The sequence below is a fragment of the Oncorhynchus tshawytscha genome, linkage group LG02 (assembly GCF_018296145.1).
Source record: "Oncorhynchus tshawytscha isolate Ot180627B linkage group LG02, Otsh_v2.0, whole genome shotgun sequence".
In the NCBI taxonomy this organism is placed as follows: domain Eukaryota; kingdom Metazoa; phylum Chordata; class Actinopteri; order Salmoniformes; family Salmonidae; genus Oncorhynchus; species Oncorhynchus tshawytscha.
The window spans coordinates 26,875,696-26,895,732 of NC_056430.1; the positions used below are offsets into that span (position 1 = coordinate 26,875,696).

The 20,037-nt window shown below is 44.4% G+C and overlaps 1 protein-coding gene across 2 annotated transcripts; it reads left to right on the forward strand.

Annotated features, from left to right (window-relative positions):
- The first annotated feature begins 247 nt into the window (after nt 1-247).
- On the forward strand, nt 248-12,668 carry LOC112218552 (alkaline phosphatase). 2 transcript variants are annotated; one of them, XM_024379433.2, is made up of 12 exons: nt 248-375; nt 2,797-2,925; nt 3,374-3,493; nt 4,311-4,426; nt 4,814-4,988; nt 5,447-5,622; nt 9,223-9,363; nt 9,541-9,610; nt 9,750-9,884; nt 10,062-10,253; nt 10,393-10,512; nt 10,672-12,668. In XM_024379433.2, exons 2-12 carry the CDS (start codon nt 2,856-2,858, stop codon nt 10,935-10,937), a joined length of 1,581 nt encoding a protein of 526 aa, XP_024235201.1. In that variant the 5' UTR covers nt 248-375; nt 2,797-2,855; the 3' UTR covers nt 10,938-12,668. The 2 variants fall into 2 exon arrangements, with proteins under 2 accessions (XP_024235201.1, XP_024235211.1); XM_024379443.2 differs by lacking the exon at nt 248-375 and adding an exon at nt 2,169-2,187.
- The last annotated feature ends 7,369 nt before the right edge of the window (nt 12,669-20,037 follow it).

Sequence of the window (20,037 nt, forward strand, 5' to 3'; positions counted from 1 at the left end):
AAAGGTCAAAATTGTGCATTAAATTTGGCAAGCAACTGTATTCTTACACATTTTAAACGAGGCTATAAAGTAATGACAATGATGAGCTACTGTTTAGTATTTCACATGCTGACAATGAACTCGACTGATTTAAGGTTTGAATTAAATATTTTGAGTAGTCTAAATGCAACTGTGAAACTGGTCGACAGGCGGCACTCACGATCCAGCTCTTCGTTTTATGATGCCATTATTTATAGGGTGGTTTCTCGCCATCGTGGTGGGATATCAACCGCTATTCTCAGCCCTCATAACAGAGCTGGTGCATAGGCGTATAAAAGAGCGACAGGATGACACAGACATAAGAGTTTTGCTACAGAAGCTTAAATAGAACCAGAAGTAAGTGTATTCATTTAACTCTTTGTATTAATTGTCTATGTTTGGAATATCAATGGTTTATCGTGTGCAGGCTATTTAGAAAATATCAACATAAAATCTCCTTGCAATTGGCTGCATTGTCAGGAAAATCGGTGCAATTAAACATGCCACTAGCGCCACATGTGTATTGCTTATCGCTTTCCATATCTTTAAAGCAATATTACCCTATAAATGTAGCTGTGATTGCAGATTCTTGTAGGTAGAACTCGCAATTTTCCCAACTTTCCAACACGTGATTGAGCATCAATACAACAATAGCAGTACCCTCCATAAGGGTGAAGTTATTTATTAAACCAATACTACACTAAATCACATATCTAGGCCTATAGCCAGTTTCATTCATTTTGGTTGATATCCTATGCTGTTGGGTGTTCATTTTGATTATAAAAATGTCAACTAGCAGTGAGTGCTCAGCTATAGTAATATTAATGTCAGTATTCACAACACAATAGTTCTCCAGACAATAATTGAAAGAAGGTACCAATAAAGCTGAAAAGGTGGAGAATACACTGACAGACAGACTGAATGATTGAAATATTTGTTGTATCAATACATTTGGATAGAGCAGTCTGCAATTTACTCCATCTGGCTGATCACCTTTTACAGGTAAACAGAAAAAAAATAAAACATATGGCAAACCTTTGTTCTTTTCAGGTGTTCTTCTTGTCAGTCATTGTTCCCTAGACATGGCCATTATTCCAGTGATGTAAAGCACATGGGGTACATCTCAAGTTGATTTGTGATTGAGTTGGCATTAATAGGGTGGAATGTTTAGCTTTTGCTAAGGAGAGGATGATATCTCATCTACAATTGAACACTTCAAATTTTTCCTGTAGGGGCAGCAGGTAGCCTAGTGGTTAGAGTGTTGGTCCAGTAACCGAAAGGTTGCTAGATTGAATCCCCAAGCTGACATGGTAAAAATCTGTCTTTTGACCCTGAACAAGGCAGTTAACACACTGTTTCTGGGCTGTCATTGTAAATAAGAATTTGTTCTTAACTGAATTGCCTAGTTAAATAGAAAAATGTGCCTTATCTCATGACAGAATTAAAAACTCTTAGTAGTATGGTCTTATGGAGCCTTTATAAGCGCAACAGGCATTCAATCTTATCAACTCCTCAACAAGGCAATGGTTGTTTGGAGGGGAAAGAATGCCAGTGCTATAAACATTTAAACATAAAAAATATCACCATAGATATCATGTGTACAGCACACCCTAGGATAAAGCCAAAACCCAGAGTTCTTGAAAGTACCACAACATTGATTGACCTGGATTTATTCCTTCTCCTCCCATTACATTTTGGATGGGCCAAGGTAATCTGTTTGGGGGAATGTGTCTGAGGTCAGTGTTTTCCCAGAATGGAAGGGCCTGTGTCACTGAGCCCAGAGCAACAAAAAAAAGAAGGAAAGCAAAGAAATTAAGTCGCACACTCTAATTATGATCCCAAACCCTGACCTCACAAACATTATTAAACCTAATCCCAGCTTCATTCAAACAGATCGAACCCTGTACAGGGACCCAGTTTTCATCTCTTAGTGGTCAGCTACAGAGCTGGCAGGTGAAACAGGAAACATCTGCTTCTGATTTGATACAGATCGGTATTCCAACCGGGATGCTTTTCTCCTTGACACCCCTCCTTTTCTCTGGCATTCTCCTGGTGCCCATCCTGGGACTGCTCTGCTTCTTCACCTGCAGGCTGGCTAGTCTGCTGCTGATTGGTGGGCCCGGCCACTTCTGAGCTTTACTTAGAGGATAGGCCTGCATCTGTGGGACGGTAAAACCTCTCTTCTCCTCAGAGACCATTCTAGCAGCTTTATGTGAGCTCAACTACAGCATATTGTATACTAATGCTGTAGGACTTGCGTTGTCTGTTTTAATAGCATAAAGTAACAAGGCTCATATGCACACAGTTTCAAGACTTTATGAAATACCATTTTATTTCAAGCACATGTTTTACAATACATTTGCCAAACTCTCTTTTTTACAAAACTGTAAACCTTGTTTAAAAAACATTTATATTGGCTTTGTTATGGCTGTTAAATCGCTGTACTACAGCCCACAATCCCATTAACGCTCCCATTAAAGTTACCTTGACCACAGCACAGGGGTGGGACAGAGGTGGGACAGGGGTGGGTCAGGGGAGCAACAGGGGTGGGACTGCAGAGGAAAAAGGGAGGGACAGGGGTGGGGGGTGTAATAATAGATGAAGGCTGGCTGCTCAGGGCCCATGGGGCCATGTTAGGACTACACTACAACAAAACCACTACTTCTGTTCACTGTGAATGTCTAAGTTGAAACCTACCTACTTTCCACATCATTTGCTGCACTTTAAATCAAACTCATCGTCAACTTTCATAAACACTGATTTCTCCTTATTTTACAGACTCCCTCTAGTTTGGGACGTGGTGTGTGATAACACTACAGCGATAGAGAGAAAGCATCATGAAGGTGACAATCCTGTTCATCTGCTCCTGCCTGGCCTGGGAAGGCCTGGGGAAGCCACAGTTTCCTGGTAATACACACACCTGTCAATAAATATAATGTCTCTTAACAGCATCTAGCTGTTTGACTGAAATCTACCAGGAAGAGCTTAGAGGGGACACATACTAACACAGACCTTTTTCATTCCTTCTTCTTGCTGAAGTGTGCACTTCTTCACTCCCATTCATATATTTGAAAGGAAAGGGACCGGTTTAGGAAATGTAGTGGAAAGATCCTTTAGCACATGCTGAAACCAATCCAATGCTCCAATAGTCCTTGGGGAGGAGTGAATGACTGCACACTTCAGGAAGAAGGGTAGAAGCTAAATTGGGCTTTGATTTATTGGAGATGTGACACATCCATATAATTGGGTCATATTCCGTCCCACTTCTCCCAGTACTTTCGCAGGTGTTACAGATCACTTCTACTGGCCTCTTTCCCTCCTCATTTAAAACTAAAAGTCTACCTCCGTGTTGCAGACCAAGAGAAAGATCCCCTGTTCTGGAACACATGGGCTCAGCGTACTTTGAAGAATGCCCTCATACTTCAGAAGCTCAATCAAAACACTGCAAAGAACCTCATCCTCTTCCTTGGTGATGGTAAGCCATGATTACAGGGGCCTTTTTCATTGTATAAGTATGTGCCATACTGTATGATGAAGTGAAGTCTTAACTCTATGAGCTTATGTGCAGCATACAGATGTAATAGTTTTTATACATTTCCAGAATATCATTCCTAGTGGTTGTAGAAAACGAGTATTTTGATGATAAGTATGTCCTCCTCATCAAACACAGTCGTTTCCATCTAAACATTCTGGAGGATTGATGTAATCCAGTCAGAAGTAAATAGTATGTTTCAGACTTTCTAAATCGAATGTTGAATATGGGAGCCATCGAGCATTAAACAAACATGCTTACAGTGCCAATGGATAACTTTGCTTCTGCTTAATATTATGTTATATAGTGACCCATTAACTGTCCCCCCCAAAGGATCTTAACTGTCTATGTTTTACATGCAGCAGCTTAAAATGTATCTTACTCTATCATGTATGACAACCATGCTTAAAACAATCATGCTGGATAAAGTGGAAGTTCACGTCAGTTCACATCCTCTACAAAAGCATCCATTTTGATACCCATATAAAAACAAAGGGAAAATAGATAGTTATCTCTAAAATACAAATTTTGTTGACTTGTGAAAAGGCAGATCTCAAGTAAAAGCTCTTTTGACGGGATTCCACCAAATGTAGAGTTGTCTGTTCAGTGGATGGAGCAGCTGCTGTGAAAAGTGACCACAGAGCCATGCTAATCAGATAGAAAACCAAAAGGTGTTAATGCATGAGATGGAAAGGCTTTCTATCCCTTAAATAGAATCACACCATAACAGACCGAGCACTGCTTTGCTTTTGTTGTGTAGGAATGGGCATTCCCACAGTGACGGCAGCACGAATACTGAAGGGGCAGCTGAGCAGACAGAGTGGGGAAGAGACCCAGCTGGAGATGGACAAGTTCCCCTTTGTTGCTCTTTCCAAGGTCTGACCTGGTCTGTTATCATATAGAATAGCATGCATTATTGATCTGGATGTAATGAATGGTTCACCAAGATCAAGACCAATATACCTGGTCACATACTGTCTATGTCATACGAGAATAATGTGTTATTATGTTACATACTTGGCAAGAAGCCAGAACATCATAGAACTGTCTTTATAGTTAAGGGAGCAGCACATTCCACACATGATTGATCATGTAGTAGTCTGTGTCAATAACTCTGTAAGAATGAAGAATGTAAAAGAAATTACACAATCTGAGCATTTCAAGGTGATGCTTGGAGGTGTGGATAACACCAACCCGGCATGCAGAACAATGTCTCCTACTACAATTCTATATAATTCACACGTTACTGTCCTGTCTGTGCAGACATATAACACCAACGCCCAGGTTGCAGACAGTGCGGGTACAGCCACAGCATACCTCTGTGGGGTGAAGGCCAACGAGGGCACGGTGGGTGTGAGTGCAGCTGCCGTACGTTCCCAGTGCAACACCACACAGGGCAACGAGGTCACCTCCATCCTCAGATGGGCCAAGGAAGCCGGTACTGTCTCATTATAACCCATGTTTTTTCACAGTACCTTTCCACACCAGATCTATTAAGCCTTATTTGGCCAACCTGAGATAAGCAGTAGAGACACACCATGATAACATTGTAATCGTAGGCATGCATGGATCTCAATGCAGAGTTTATAGCTACAGATGTATTTTCTAGGTAGAGACTCCCTAGCAGGCCCCAATGACTTAGAGACATGGCAGGAATGAAAACAAGTCTTCTGGAGTAGAGGTCAGGGGTCAGAGAGGATCAGGGATCCAACAAACAAGAAAATAAATAAATTGTTTTCTCATATTTCTCAAATGACTGAAAAATGAATTGACACTCTGTTCAAGTTCAACTAGAATTAGCAGATTCTTTGGAGTTAATCGTTGTCTTTAGATCTGGCGGACTATTGCATAGAATCCTAGTAGCAGGTTCAAACTGTTTGTGTGTTTGTTACCCAGGCAAGTCAGTGGGAATAGTCACGACAACGCGTGTGAACCATGCCACCCCCAGTGCAGCCTATGCCCACTGTGTGGACAGGGACTGGTACTCCGATGGAGAGATGCCCGCTGAGGCAGTACAGGCGGGCTGCAAGGACATCGCCAGGCAGCTCTTTGAGAACATTCCTAACATTGATGTGAGTCACAGCAATTACACATTTTATACAAAAGTATGTGGACACTCCTTCAAATTAGTGGATTCGGCTATTTCAGCCAACCCCGTTGCTTACAGGTGTATAAAATCGAGCACACAGGCATGCAATCTCCATAGACAAACATTGGTAGTAGAATGGCCTTACTGAAGAGCTCAGTGACTTTCATCGTGGCACCGTCATAGGAAGCAACCTTTCCAGTCAGTTCATCAAATTTCTGCCCTGCTTAAGCTGCCACGGTCAACTGTAAGGGCTGTTACTGTGAAGTGGAAATGTCTCGGAGCAACAACAGCTCAACCGCAAAGTGGTAGGCCCCACAAGCTCACAGAACGCGAGTGCTGAAGCATGTAGCGTGTAAAAATCATCTGTCCTCTGTTGCAAAACTCACTACTGTGTCCCAAAATGTCTCTGGAAGCAACATCAGCACGATAACTGTTCGTCGCAATGCCGAGCGCTGGATGGGTGTAAAGATTGCCACCATTGGAAACTGGAGCAGTGGAAACACCTTACCTGGAATGATAAATCACGCTTCTGGCAGTCAGACGGACGACTCTGGGTTTGGTTGATGCCAGGAGAACGCTACCTGCCCCAATGCACAGTGGAAACTGTAAAGTTTGGTGGAGGAGGAATTATTGTCTGGAGCTGTTTTTCTTAGTTCCAGTGAAGGGAAATCTTAACGCTACAGCATATAATGACATTATAGACAATTCTGTGCTTCCAACGTTGTGGCAACAACTTGGGGAAGGTACTTTCCTGTTTCAGCATGACAATGCCCCCATGCACAAAGCGAGGTCCATACAGAAATGGTTTGTCGAGATCGGTGTAGAAGAACTTGACTGGCCTGCACAGAGCCCTGACCTCAACTCCATCGAACACCTTTGGGATGAATTGGAACGCAGACTGCGAGCCAGGCCTAATCGCCCAACATCAGTGCCGACCTCACTAATGATCTTGTGGCTGAATGGAAGCAGGTCCCACCAGCAATGTTCCAACATCTTCCCAGAAGAGTGGAGGCTGTTATAACAGCAAAGGGTGACCAACTCCATATTAATGCTATGATTCTGGAATTATATGTTCAATGAGCAGGTGTCCACATACTCTTGGTCATGTAGTGTATGTAATATGGATCCTGATATTACAGAAAATATCCAGTAATCATGCTAAAAACAGAGCATTTTTATAAGCAACAGCTATTGTTGAAAACAATGAATGCTTTTTATTCTGTATACATTGTTCAGACAGTAATGTTGAGCAACTTGCACCTGTAATGTAATGACTCACAGATAATTCCTCTCCTCATTATTCTTGCCATGGATTAAGGTTGCATGGCGGGACCCCGTTACTGAGATTTATTGTGGATTTATTGCCCAAAACCACTCCCTTTTCCCAGGATAAATAACTTTGAAAAACCTGTAAATTACAATAAATTATTTATATGAACAGCATGGCGTGAAATGGAACTATTAAATTATATGCAATGTCTATATCTGGCTTCTCTACGGCCTGAATACTTATGTAAATGTGATATTTCAGTTTTAAATGTGTTATTCATTTGCACAAAAAAAAATACTTTTGCTTTGTTGTTTTGGGATATTGTGTGTAGATTGATTAGGGGATTAAACTATTTAATCCATTTTAGAATAAGGCTGTAAAAGTGAAGGGGTCGGAATACTTTCCGAATGCACTGTATATACAAGTCCCAGCCTACTTGTTTCATGTAATACTTTCAATGCAGTATTAGACTTATATTTAGCTAATTAATGATGGGTAATGCATAATAAGCTTCTAATTTATAGCCTCTGTCTCTTGCACAATACGCACGCACCTGTGCTCCGCTGGCCTCTCTCCTTAAACAATGTTCCTTAGCTCTTGGAGTCCCATGCAGGAAAAGCTAGACTAGAATAGCTTGCTGGACATTCTTTTTTTTCTTCATTTCTTATACCAATAGACTATTCGAAGAGGGATGCAAGCTCTTGTTTGCTGAATGTTAAATACAGCAGCCAGAATGCACGGGTAGGTTGAAAGAAGAGTGAACGCGGTAGGCTACAGCAGTTATTTATTCAGAACCATAACCATTCAATCTTCGTGATGAGAAGTGAAAGCCTTCTGCATCTAATTTTAGTCCTATATTATTCAAAGTTGTAATTAGAATGATGAAGTTAAGGACAAGAACATGTATTTAATTCAGCCTACCTGTTGAAAGCGAGGAAGGAATGAAGCAGTCAAGAGAGAAAGTGGAGGTAGGCTAATAACATTCGGGGAAATACTATGAAAGATACTGTATGCATCAGTCTACTAATTATGTACAACAAACATATAAACGCAACATGCAACAATTTCAAAGATTTTACTGAGTAACAGTTCATAATAAGGAAATCAGTCAATTCAAATGAATTCATTAGGCCCAAATCTGTGGATTTCACATGATTGGCAGGGGTGCAGCCATGGGTGGGCCTTGGAGGGCATATTGTAGGCCCACCCACTTGATAGCCAGGCCTAGCCAATCAGAATGGGTTTTTACCCCCCCCCACACACAGGTGAAGAAACCGGATGTGGAGGTCCCGGGCTGCTGTGGTTACACATCATGGTCTGCGGTTTTGAAGCCGGTTGGACGTACTGCCAAATTCTCTAAAGCGACGTTGGAGCCAGCTTATGGTGGAAAAATTAACATTAAATTCTCAGGCAACAGGTCTGCAGTCAGCATGCCAATTGCACGCTCCCTCAAAACTTGAGACATCTGTGGCATTGGGTTGTGTGACAAAACTGCTCACTTTAAAATGGCCTTTTATTGTCCCCAGCACAAGGTGCACTTGTGTAATGATCATGCTCTTTAATCAGCTTCTTGATATACCACCTCAGGTGGATGGATTATCTTGGCAAAGGAGAAATGCTCACTAACATGGACATAAACAAATTTGTGCACAAACAGAGAAATAAGCTTTTGGTGTGTACAGAGAATTTCTGGGATTTTTTATTTCAGCTCATGAAACATGGGACCAACACTTTACATGTTGTGTTTATATTTTTGTTCAGTGTACAAATAGGCCCTAAGAATATTTCAAAATTAATATCGAATTCGCTAGCCTGAACGATGCGTAATTACAGTCCATATAATGCTGTATAATACAATACAGTACAGTTCACACTCAAAAAGATTAGCCTACTGGAGCTACTTTAATTTATTTACCAAAGAGAGCAAATAGCTAGCTACATCTATGGGCTTTTATGTTTTTCAGTCGTGCGTGAGGTACAGTAGACTATATTATACAATATGTAGGCAATTCGATGACGGGACAATCATTTGGGCTTTTTTGGCCTTGGGCTCATTAAATGTCTTTAATGTATGGCAGGCTCAGGTAGCATCAGGCTTGAATTTTCGATCAAAGCTCTAATCAAATCCAGACAGGCCTATTTATATGCTTTTGAGTGACACTTCTGGTTTTGGTGGGAAATACCGGGTTACCCGGTAGAAAAGGGATTTGTTCTGAGGATTGAACATTTGTAAAATACCGGGAAAATATTTAACCCTACCGGGGATGTCCATAGAGAGGGATCAAATGTTTTACCTCTGTGGTGGATGTCTAGGTGATTATGGGAGGAGGGAGGAAGTACATGTTCCCCAAAAACCAGTCAGATGTGGAGTATCCTGGAGAGAAGAAACACTTCGGTACCCGCATCGATAGAAGGAACTTGGTGGAGGAGTGGAATAACCGAATGAAAAACAAGGTCAGCTGCTCGGTTTTAGTTCTTCTCTCACTCCTCTTCTACCATGTCCTGTTGTTTCTTCCTTGTTCTTCTCTGTCTTCCTTTCTCTATTTTTCTTATTAACATTTGAATCGTTTTAGTTGTCACAGGGTTGGATCAATGCCATATGATGTATTGTTTTATCTATTAAATAAACAGAACGCCTACTATGTATGGAACAAGAAGGAACTTTTATCTCTAAACCCTAATAGTGTGGATTACCTTTTGGGTGAGTTATTTTTTTAAATAGTTTGCTCTTTATTGATTTCACGACCTTCCTGTTTCATATTTTGTATTCATGTTAACCACTGATCATCTTCTCTACCTCTTTTGCAATATATTAAACCCTGCTTCCTGTGTTAACACAGGTCTGTTTGAGCCTGGAGATCTTCCCTATGACCTGGAGAGAAACAATGAGACAGATCCTTCACTGACAGAGATGGTGGAGGTGGCCATTAAGATCCTGAAGAAAAACCCCAGTGGATTCTACCTGCTGGTGGAGGGTGATTGTTGTGCTAGATTTACTCTGGCACCAGTAAATACTGTATCAGCTGCACAAGTTTAATAATTATATCATGTTGAATGTGAAGTTTGTACAGCTTAGGCTGCTTTGCCAGTCCTGATGCTAGATTTTCTCATCTGTTTGAGAGAGAGAGGTTAACCAGGCTGTGCGTTGGCAGGGGGGCGCATCGACCACGGACATCACGAGGGTAAAGCCAAGCAGGCCCTGCATGAGGCAGTGGAGATGGACCGGGCCATTGGCCACGCCGGCCTCATGACCAGCATATATGACACAATGACTGTCGTCACTGCTGACCACTCTCACATGTTCAACTTTGGAGGCTACACTCCAAGGGGGAACACCATTTTTGGTGAGCAGTGGATGATTTTGCAACAATGTATTGTATATTGTATGTGGCTACACTCAGTCATCAGTCACTTGGATGTTGTGGATGTTGTAATTAATGGTTTGTGATGGAGGCGGTTCATTATTTTCCTCTCTGTCTACAGGACTGGCTCCCATGTTGAGTGATGTGGACCAGAAGCCCTTCACAGCCATCTTATATGGGAATGGACCAGGGTTTAAAGTAGTCAATGGTCTGAGAGAGAACGTCTCCACCCTTGACTATGGTAAGTGAAATCTTATCATCAATGGAGTATTGCCATTTTGACAGTCCTCTGTCATAGAGAACATCACTTGGTCTTTGGCATGCCAGAAAATCATCCATCTGATCTCTTCCTCCTTCCCTTTCCCCACCTCCACCCCTTCCCTTCCTTCCCTCTCTTCAGAGGAAAATAACTACAAGGCCCAGTCTGCAGTGCCGCTGAGTATGGAGACTCATGGAGGAGAGGATGTGGCTGTGTTTGCTAAGGGCCCTATGGCTCACCTGCTGCACGGTGTCCACGAGCAGAACTACATTCCCCATGTCATGGCTTATGCTGCCTGCATTGGCCAGAACAGAGACCACTGCATGTCATCCAGTGGAGCCTCTAGTCTCAGCGCTGCTCTGCCCAGCCTGACAGCTCTCCTCACACTCATCCGCCTCTTCTGCTGACCTTTTACCGCAACCCCCCTCCTGCACTACCCCCACCCCTCCTCTCTGTATATATGTATTACTCCCACACCTTTTTTATAGTGTGGATATAATGCGGATTGGATTCTTTCTCTATTGCTGATTTTTTAAAAATCATTCTGTACAGTTTAATGACTTTGGGACCAATGTAAGGGCATTTAAAAAAAAAACTTTATAAGAGGTTTTAAAAATAGGTTCTATTTGACTCAACATTCCATGACGTACATTAAGGCATTGTTGGCAGAATAGATGGATGCAGTTCAATGCATGATTAATATAATTCACCAATACATTTGGTGTAAATACATTATGTTGTAAATCACAACTGGCCTCCATTCCGGATGCACTGTTTCATTTTCAATGACTAAATATTTTGGACAACAACTGACAATTGTAACTAAGGCTGGGAATGTCAATACAATCAAACTAGCAAGGGCAATGATCACAAGTCAGACATAATGTGGCTAATATGCTAGGGTATCTATTTATGTAGCTAGCTAAAAACACAGAGCCTAGCGTTAGCTAGATAGCTAGCTAGCTGCTAGGAGGACGTGAGTGAGGACATTCACTGACTTTTTCCCCTCATATCATTTTTTGATGGCTACACAGCTAGAGATGCACGTGTCATTTGGTTAGCTAGAAATAAATGTGAATCGCTTTGATTGGTAGCTATGCTGAATGCCTGTTATCCAGTTAGCATTTCTCTTGCGTTCGCAAATTCACTATGGCTAGCCATCTACTCCAATTTCAGAGTGCTCTGAGTGTGCCAGAGCGCTGAATAACTGATGAATTTACGAACACGCAAGACCTGCTGAATAAGTCCGGTGTCAGTAACCGTAGGCCAAAAAAGTTATAGTTATTCATGAATGCTCTATATAACATGTAAACAGCCTAATCAGCTCTGCTCGGCGAGTAAAATTGTCAATGAGTTGTTCTCTCATTTGTGTCTGGTAGTAGCTAGCAAGCTTATTAACTTTGGCCAGTTACCTTGGGTGCTTGGTTGGGACAATGCATGCATTGGTAGGAAAGCTGCAGAAGGACAAGCAGGCATATTTCCCATCGTTTATCAGTGCAATTTTGATGGCCAACAAGCTCAAATATTTTAGAGGTTTGTTGTTGCTGTGCATATACGGTTAGGGAAAATAAGAAGATATCACTTTATTTCTACTGTAACATACAGGATAGGTTGTGTTATTTTACTTTGGTATTGATCACTATTCAGGTAACACCGAAACTATGTGAAGAATTCTGTCATATCAGTTGGTTTAAGAGAAGGGTATATCTCTGAAGTTATATCAATCATTGTATGGGGTAAATAACCTCCCAGTATTAATGACAAAGCAATGTTGCTGCCCACCTTGTTGTCTGTCAATTCCATGACTATGGATCAGGCAACTTTTCAAAGAAGCCAGTTCTTTTCCTAAATTAGAAACCTAATGTAACATTCCCCTAGTTTTGAATATGAATATATTTAAACAGTATATACAAACAGTAAACAGAATTTACATAGATTCCCAAAACAATTGTGTAAATGTTACAATAAGGAAAGTAGATGCTATTTTGTATGTATGGTTTAAACAAACAAACCAAAACAATTAATTCCATGTCCTTTGTACGTACTTCCCGAAAGCACTGAATGAAAAGTCACCCCCTGTCAGAATTTCATAGAAATAAGTTAGCCAATAAAGGAAGTCCTGTTGGTTTTTCTGAAAATGTTGTGTTTACATTATTGATGTGTTGACTGTAAATGGTAGATAATGTGTCAGTTTGCCAGGAACTGATTTTGGTTGCACTTTCAATCAGCATTATGTGTACCATTTGGGATGGAATATATATTAGAACAGATGTGTCACCTCATTGAGGAATGTTTAATGCTACACAAATTAATTGGTTCCATTTTTCATATTGGAATTATTCAAATACCTTGTCCAAAGGAATATTTGAACTATAAAAAAATAGTGCAGTTGGTAGTGGGTTTAAAGAAGAAACAGAAAATCAAACAAACCCATACTCAGCATTTGATATATGTGGTTTGTGTGGAATGTGAATAGCCCTTGAGAACTCATGGCTGGAGCATGAACATGAAGGATAAGCTGAGATGGTTATGAAATATAGTCCACACACTCTGGGGCATTCTTGATATGGGTGCTGCACATTTTGCCAATTCGGAAATGTGAAATCAAATTTTATTGGTCACATACACATGGTTAGCAGATGTTAATGCGAGCGTGGCGAAATGCTTGTGCTTCTAGTTCACGACAGTGCAGTAATATCTAACAAGTAATCACAACGACTACCTTATACACACAAATGTAATACATAATATATGTACATATAAATATATGGATGAGTGATGGCATAGGCAAGATACAGTAGATGGTATAGAATACAGTACACATATGAGATGAGTAATGTAGCATATGTAGACATTATTAAAGTGGCGTTATTTAAAGTGACTAGTAATACCTTTATTACATATATTTATAAAATGTATTTAAGTGGCAAGAGATTTGAGTCTGTATGTAGACAGCAGCCACTCTATGTTAGTGATGGCTGTTTAACAGTCTGATGGCCTTGAGATAGAAGCTGTCTCTCTGTCCCAGCTTTGATGCACCTGTACTGACCTCTCCTTTTGGATGATAGCGGGGTGAACAGCAGTGGCTCAGGTGGATGTTGTCCTTGATTATCTTTTTGGACTTCCTGTGACATCAGATGCTGTAGGTGTCCTGGAGGGCAGGTAGTTTTCCCCCAGTGATGCGTTGTGCAGACCGCACTACCCTCTACCCTGGAGAGACTTGCAGTTGTGGGCGGAGCAGTTGCCATACCAGGCGGTGATACAGCCCGACAGGATGCTCTCGATTGTGCATCTGTAAAAGTTTGTGAGTGTTTTAGGTGACTAGCCACATTTCTTCACACTCATGAGGTTGAAGAGGCGCTGTTGCACCTTCCTCACCACGCTGTCTGTGTGGGTGGACCATTTCAGTTGGTCTGTGATGTGTACGCCGAGGAACTTAAAACGTTCCACCTTCTCCACTACTGTCCCGTCGATGTGGATGGGGGGGATGCTCCCTCTGCTGTTTCCTGAAGTCCATGATCATCTCCTTTGTTTTGTTGACATTGAGTGAGATGTTATTTACCTGACACCACACTCCGAGGGCCCTCACTTCCTCCCTTGCAGGCTTTCTCGTAGTTGTTGGTAATCAAGCCTTCTCACTGCAGGAGAGGCTGTACTCTGATCATCTCATCTTCCACCAGCCAAGATAAGACAGCATTCTATCTGATGATACTTCTGTAATATTATCTTATCTTTTGTTTGAATATTTGGAGGAATTTAACAGTTTTAAGATTTAAAAACACACTTTTAACTGCCTCCCCTACTTATTAATTAGCTTTTTTAAAGTAGAGTCATTTATTTTAAAGTCTAGAATATATGGTTTCTTCTGTAATGCACATACGTAAGTACTTTGCCTTGAGGCCAGTTTCACCAACTGTTTTAATTTCCTGCTCCATCCAAACAAGGTTAATCATGAACCAACTAGGCTGATAGTAGAGTTGTTGGTTTTCTTTACATTGTTATTTATACTGTACCTCCCTACCCATCACAGCACCAGTACTGTCTTCCCAACAGGGGAGAATCACTTTTCTCAGTTAGCACCAAAGGAGACCACAGCAATCCTGCAGTCACAGTCCTTGGATTAATCCGGAATGTGAAATGTGGGTTTGGGATTCTCGAGAATGCATTCCAGAATTGTGATTGGATTCTTATTGTTTCCCTGACCACAACTCGATCTGGTAATAAGCAAGTGATCCATCATCCAATCAGAAAGTTCCCATCCCTGCTACTCCCTCTAACATATCTGTTTCAACACCTCTTCTGGAAATCACTATTTTATTTGCTTTTGTAAAGTCATTGGCATGGTACAAATATTATATTAGTCGTGGATTGTTCACCAGATGTTACATTTGATATTTTAGTCATTTATCAGACACTCTTATGCAGAGCGACTTGCAGTAGTGAGTTCATACATTTTCATACTTTGTTTTGTACTGGTCCCCAATGGGAATCGAACACACATCCCTGGCGTTGTAAGCGCCATGGTCTACCAACTGAAGATGTGAAATGTGGGTTTTTGGATTCTCAAGAATACTTAGTGAGTCACTTTTGAGTTGTGGATTGTTTAAGCTCAGCTCTAATTTATGTGCTCTGTCACCTGGAGCTGAATGACAAATGGTCCAGGGACACAAGGAAAGCACAAAGGACAATTCCCAAGGACTAGTCAGCCCTCCCACCTCTGAGGCGCAAAAATATCTATGTTACAGTATCCAGAGGACTGACTGTTGAATACAGATACAATAACACTATAGTGTCCATGTTTGGTATCTATCTGAAACTTGTTCACTGAAGATAACTCTGATGCTATCTATATGGAGGTATTAGTTCTTTGCTAACTTGTATCTGTACAGGGTGAACTCTGAATTGCTCTATGCAAAGGATTTTATTGTCTTCTCAGGAATTCTGTCTTTTTTATGTTGGCCTTATCCCCCACACAAACCTTTTGATGCTGTGACACCCAGTGGAGATTGGGCCTTGGTGGTTAGGTTACACTGTAAACTGGGTATCGTTTGATTGGTCAATGGTCGTTGGTTTTGGTTGTGAAGGTTACACTTTCAGATGTTATAAATGGAATTACATGTCTTTGTTCTCACTCTCATCCTGTATCCATCCCATGGAGGAAGGTTGTATGATCAATTCTAATTTTCTAGGCCTCTGGCCTAGTAGGCATCTCTTTATTCATGCGTTGTCTTGTAGGTTAACCTTAGGATCTATATGCCTAGGATAATGCTTTAATGTCAGTATTGCCTTGTAACTTAAGTGTATTGCCTTGTCTGGGAATTCATTAATTTGACAATGTAATTAAATATCTGCCTTTGATATAGACAATTCTCAGAACAATTCTTGCCAGTCAACGTCAACTCATTGCCTAATGTTTGCTTGTATATTGTTATTTATCCTATGGAGTCAGATTATTCATTGAATGGGCTAATTGTTAAGTCTTATTACGAGTCACCTGTGAGTTATACAGTATATAATATACAGTACCAGTCAAAAGTTTGGACACACCTACTCATTCCAGGGTTTGTTTTTATTTTTTACTATTTTCTACATTGTAGAATAATAGTGAAGACATCAACACTATAAAATAACACATATGGAATCATGTAGTAAACAAATCAAAATGTTACATTTGTCACGCCCTGGTCAAAGTATTTTGTGTTTATCTTTATGTATTTGGTCAGGCCAGGGTGTGGCATGGGGTTTTTGTAATTGTGGTGTGTTTGTCTTGGGGTTTTGGTGGTGGTATTGGGATTGTAGCTTAGTGGGTTATCTAGCAAAGTCTATGGCTGTCTGGAATGGTTCTCAATCAGAGGCAGGTGCTTATCGTTGTCTCTGATTGGGAACCATATTTAGGCAGCCATATTCTTTGAGTTTGTCGTGGGTGATTGTCCTTAGTGTCCTATGTGTACTCGCCGTTAGTTTGCACTAGATAGGCTGTTTCGGTTTCGTTTATTGTTTTGTGTAGTGTTCGTGTTTCTTTATTTTATTAAACATGAATCTCAATCGACATGCTGCAGTTTGGTCCGACTCTCCTTCATCACCACTAGAAAACCGTTACAGAATCACCCACCAACCAAGGACCAAGCGGCGTGGTAAACAGAGGCAGCAGCAACAGCAGCAGCAGGAGAAGCGACAGGTGCAGCAGGAGCAACAGCAGCAGCAGCAGCAGCAAAGGCAGCAGCAGGAGCAAAGGCAGCAGCAGGAGAAGCAACAGAGGCAGCAGCAGCATTGGGAGAGGCTGCACTCTTTGGATAAATGGACTTGGGAGGAGATCCTTGACGGACAAGGACCCTGGGCAGAGCCATGGATGGAATTGGAGCTGTCGGCGAAGCAGAGTGCTGAGTCTGAGAGTGTGGAGGATGTATTGGACAGAGTAGAAAGAAAGGTGTGGGCTTGGCATAGCATGCACGGCATACCAGTGCCAGCACCACGCATCAGGCCTACAGTGCGTCCCACCTGTTCAGCGCTGCCGGAGCCTTTCTCCTCTACAGCGCTGCTGGAGTCTCCCGCCTGTTCAGCACAGCCAGAGCCTTTCTCCTCTCCTGCGCGGCCGGAGTCTCCCGCCTGTTCAGCGCAGCCAGTCTACAAGGAGCTGCCAGTCTGTAAGGAGCTGCCAGTCTGTAAGGAGCTGTCAGTCTGCACGGAGCTGCCGGTCTGCACGGAGCTGCCGGTCTGCACGGAGCTGCCGGTCTGCACGGAGCTGCCGGTCTGCACGGAGCTGCCGGTCTGCACGGAGCTGCCAGTCTGCACGGAGCTGCCAGTCTGCACGGAGCTACCAGTCTGCAAGGAGCTGCCAGTCTGCACGGAGCCGCCAGAGCTGCCAGTCTGTAAGAAGCCGCCAGAGCTGTCAGCCTACATGGAGCAGCCAGAGCTGTCAGTCTGCATGAAGCAGCCAGAGATGTCAGTCTGCATAGAGCAGCCAGTCTGCATGGAGCAGCCAGTCTGCATGGAGCAGCCAGTCTGCAAGGAGCTGTCAGTCTGCAAGGAGCTGTCAGTCTGCAAGGAGCTGTCAGTCTGCAAGGAGCTGTCAGTCTGCAAGGAGCTGCCAGTCTGCACGGAGCTGCCAGTCTGCACGGAGCTGCCAGTCTGCACGGAGCTGCCAGTCTGCAAGGAGCTGCCAGTCTGCAAGGAGCTGCCAGTCTGCACGGAGCCGCCAGAGCTGTCAGCCTACATGGAGCAGCCAGAGATGTCAGTCTGCATAGAGCAGCCAGTCTGCATAGAGCAGCCAGTCTGCAAGGAGCTGTCAGTCTGCAAGGAGCTGTCAGTCTGCAAGGAGCTGCCAGTCTGCACGGAGCTGCCAGTCTGCACGGAGCTGCCAGTCTGCACGGAGCTGCCAGTCTGCAAGGAGCTGCCAGTCTGCAAGGAGCTGCCAGTCTGCACGGAGCCGCCAGAGCTGTCAGCCTACATGGAGCAGCCAGAGATGTCAGTCTGCATAGAGCAGCCAGTCTGCATAGAGCAGCCAGTCTGCAAGGAGCTGTCAGTCTGCAAGGAGCTGTCAGTCTGCAAGGAGCTGTCAGTCTGCAAGGAGCTGTCAGTCTGCACGGAGCTGTCAGTCTGCACGGAGCTCAGTCTGCACGGAGCTGTCAGTCTGCACGGAGCTGTCAGTCTGCACAGCTGTCAGTCTGCACGGAGCTGTCAGTCTGCAAGGAGCTGCCAGGCTGCAAGGAGCAGCCAGTCAGCACGGAGCCGCCAGAGTGGTCAGTCTGTAAGAAGCCGCCAGAGCTGTCAGCCTATTATGGAGCAGCTAGTGCCGCCAGTCTGCCCAGCGCCGCCAGTGCCCCCGTCTGCCCAGCGTCACCAGTCTGCCCAGCGCCGCCAGTCTGCCCAGCACCGCCAGTCTGCCCAGCACCGCCAGTCTGCCCAGCACCGCCAGTCTGCCCAGCACCGCCAGTCTGCCCAGCACCGCCAGTCTGCCCAGCGTCGCCAGTCTGCCCAGCGTCGCCAGTCTGCCCGGCGCCGCCAGGCTGCCCGGCGCCGCCAGGCTGCCCAGCGCCGCCAGATCTGCCAGTCAGCCAGACTCTTCCAGATCTGCCAGTCAATCAGACTCTTCCAGATCTGCCAGTCAGCCGGGATCTGCCAGAACTGCCGGTCATCCAGGATCCGCCAGTCGACCAGGATCCGCCAGTCGGCCAGGATCCGCCAGTCGGCCAGGATCCGCCAGAACTGCCAGTCTGCCAGGATCCGCCAGTCTGCCAGGATCCGCCAGTCTGCCAGGATCCGCCAATCTGCCAGGATCCGCCAGAAGTGCCAGTCAGCCAGGATCTGCCGGAACCACCAGCCAGCCAGGATCCACCAGCCAGCCAGGATCCGCCAGTCAGCCAGGATCCGCCAGTCTGCCAGGATCCGCCAGGATCGCCAGGATCCGCCAGGATCCGCCAGTCGGCCAGGATCCGCCAGTCGGCCAGGATCCACCAGTCAGCCAGGATCCACCAGAAGTGCCAGTCAGCCAGGATCCACCAGTCTGCCAGGATCCGCCAGTCTGCCAGGATCCGCCAGAACTGCCAGTCGGCCAGGATCTGCCAGTCGGCCAGGATCTGCCAGTCAGCCAGGATCCGCCAGTCTGCCAGGATCAGTTAGATCCGCCATTCAGCCAGGATCCGCCATTCAGCCAGGATCCGCCAGTCTGCCAGGATCCGCCAGTCTGCCAGGATCCGCCAGTCTGCCAGGATCCGCCAGTCTGCCAGGATCCGCCAGTCAGCCAGGATCCGCCAGTCTGCCAGGATTCACCAGTCAGCCAGGATCCGCCAGAAGTGCCAGTCAGCCAGGATCTGCCGGAACCACCAGCCAGCCAGGATCTGGTGGATCCATCAACCTGCCTGAGCTTCCTCTCACTCCTGAGCCTTCCTCTCACTCCTGAGCTTCCTCTCACTCCTGAGCTTCCTCTCACTCCTGAGCTTCCTCTCACTCCTGAGCTTCCTCTCACTCCTGAGCTTCCCCTCGGTCCCGAGCTTCCCCTCGGTCCCGAGCTACCTCAGTCCAGTGGGGCCCGTTGTTAGGTTTCCTAGGCCAAGGTTAGCGGCGAGGGTCGCCACTCAAGGGACACTAAGGAGGTGGACTAAGACAATTATGGAGTGGGGTCCACGTCCTGCACCAGAGCCGCCACCGCGGACAGATGCCCACCCAGACCCTCCCCTACAGGTTTAGGTTGTGCGTTCGGGAGTCCGCACCTTAGGGGGGTTCTGTCACGCCCTGGTCAAAGTATTTTGTGTTTATCTTTATGTATTTGGTCAGGCCATGGTGTGGCATGGGGTTTTTGTAATTGTGGTGTGTTTGTCTTGGGGTTTTGGTGGTGGTATTGGGATTGTAGCTTAGTGGGTTATCTAGCAAAGTCTATGGCTGTCTGGAATGGTTCTCAATCAGAGGCAGGTGCTTATCGTTGTCTCTGATTGGGAACCATATTTAGGCAGCCATATTCTTTGAGTTTGTCGTGGGTGATTGTCCTTAGTGTCCTATGTGTACTCTCCG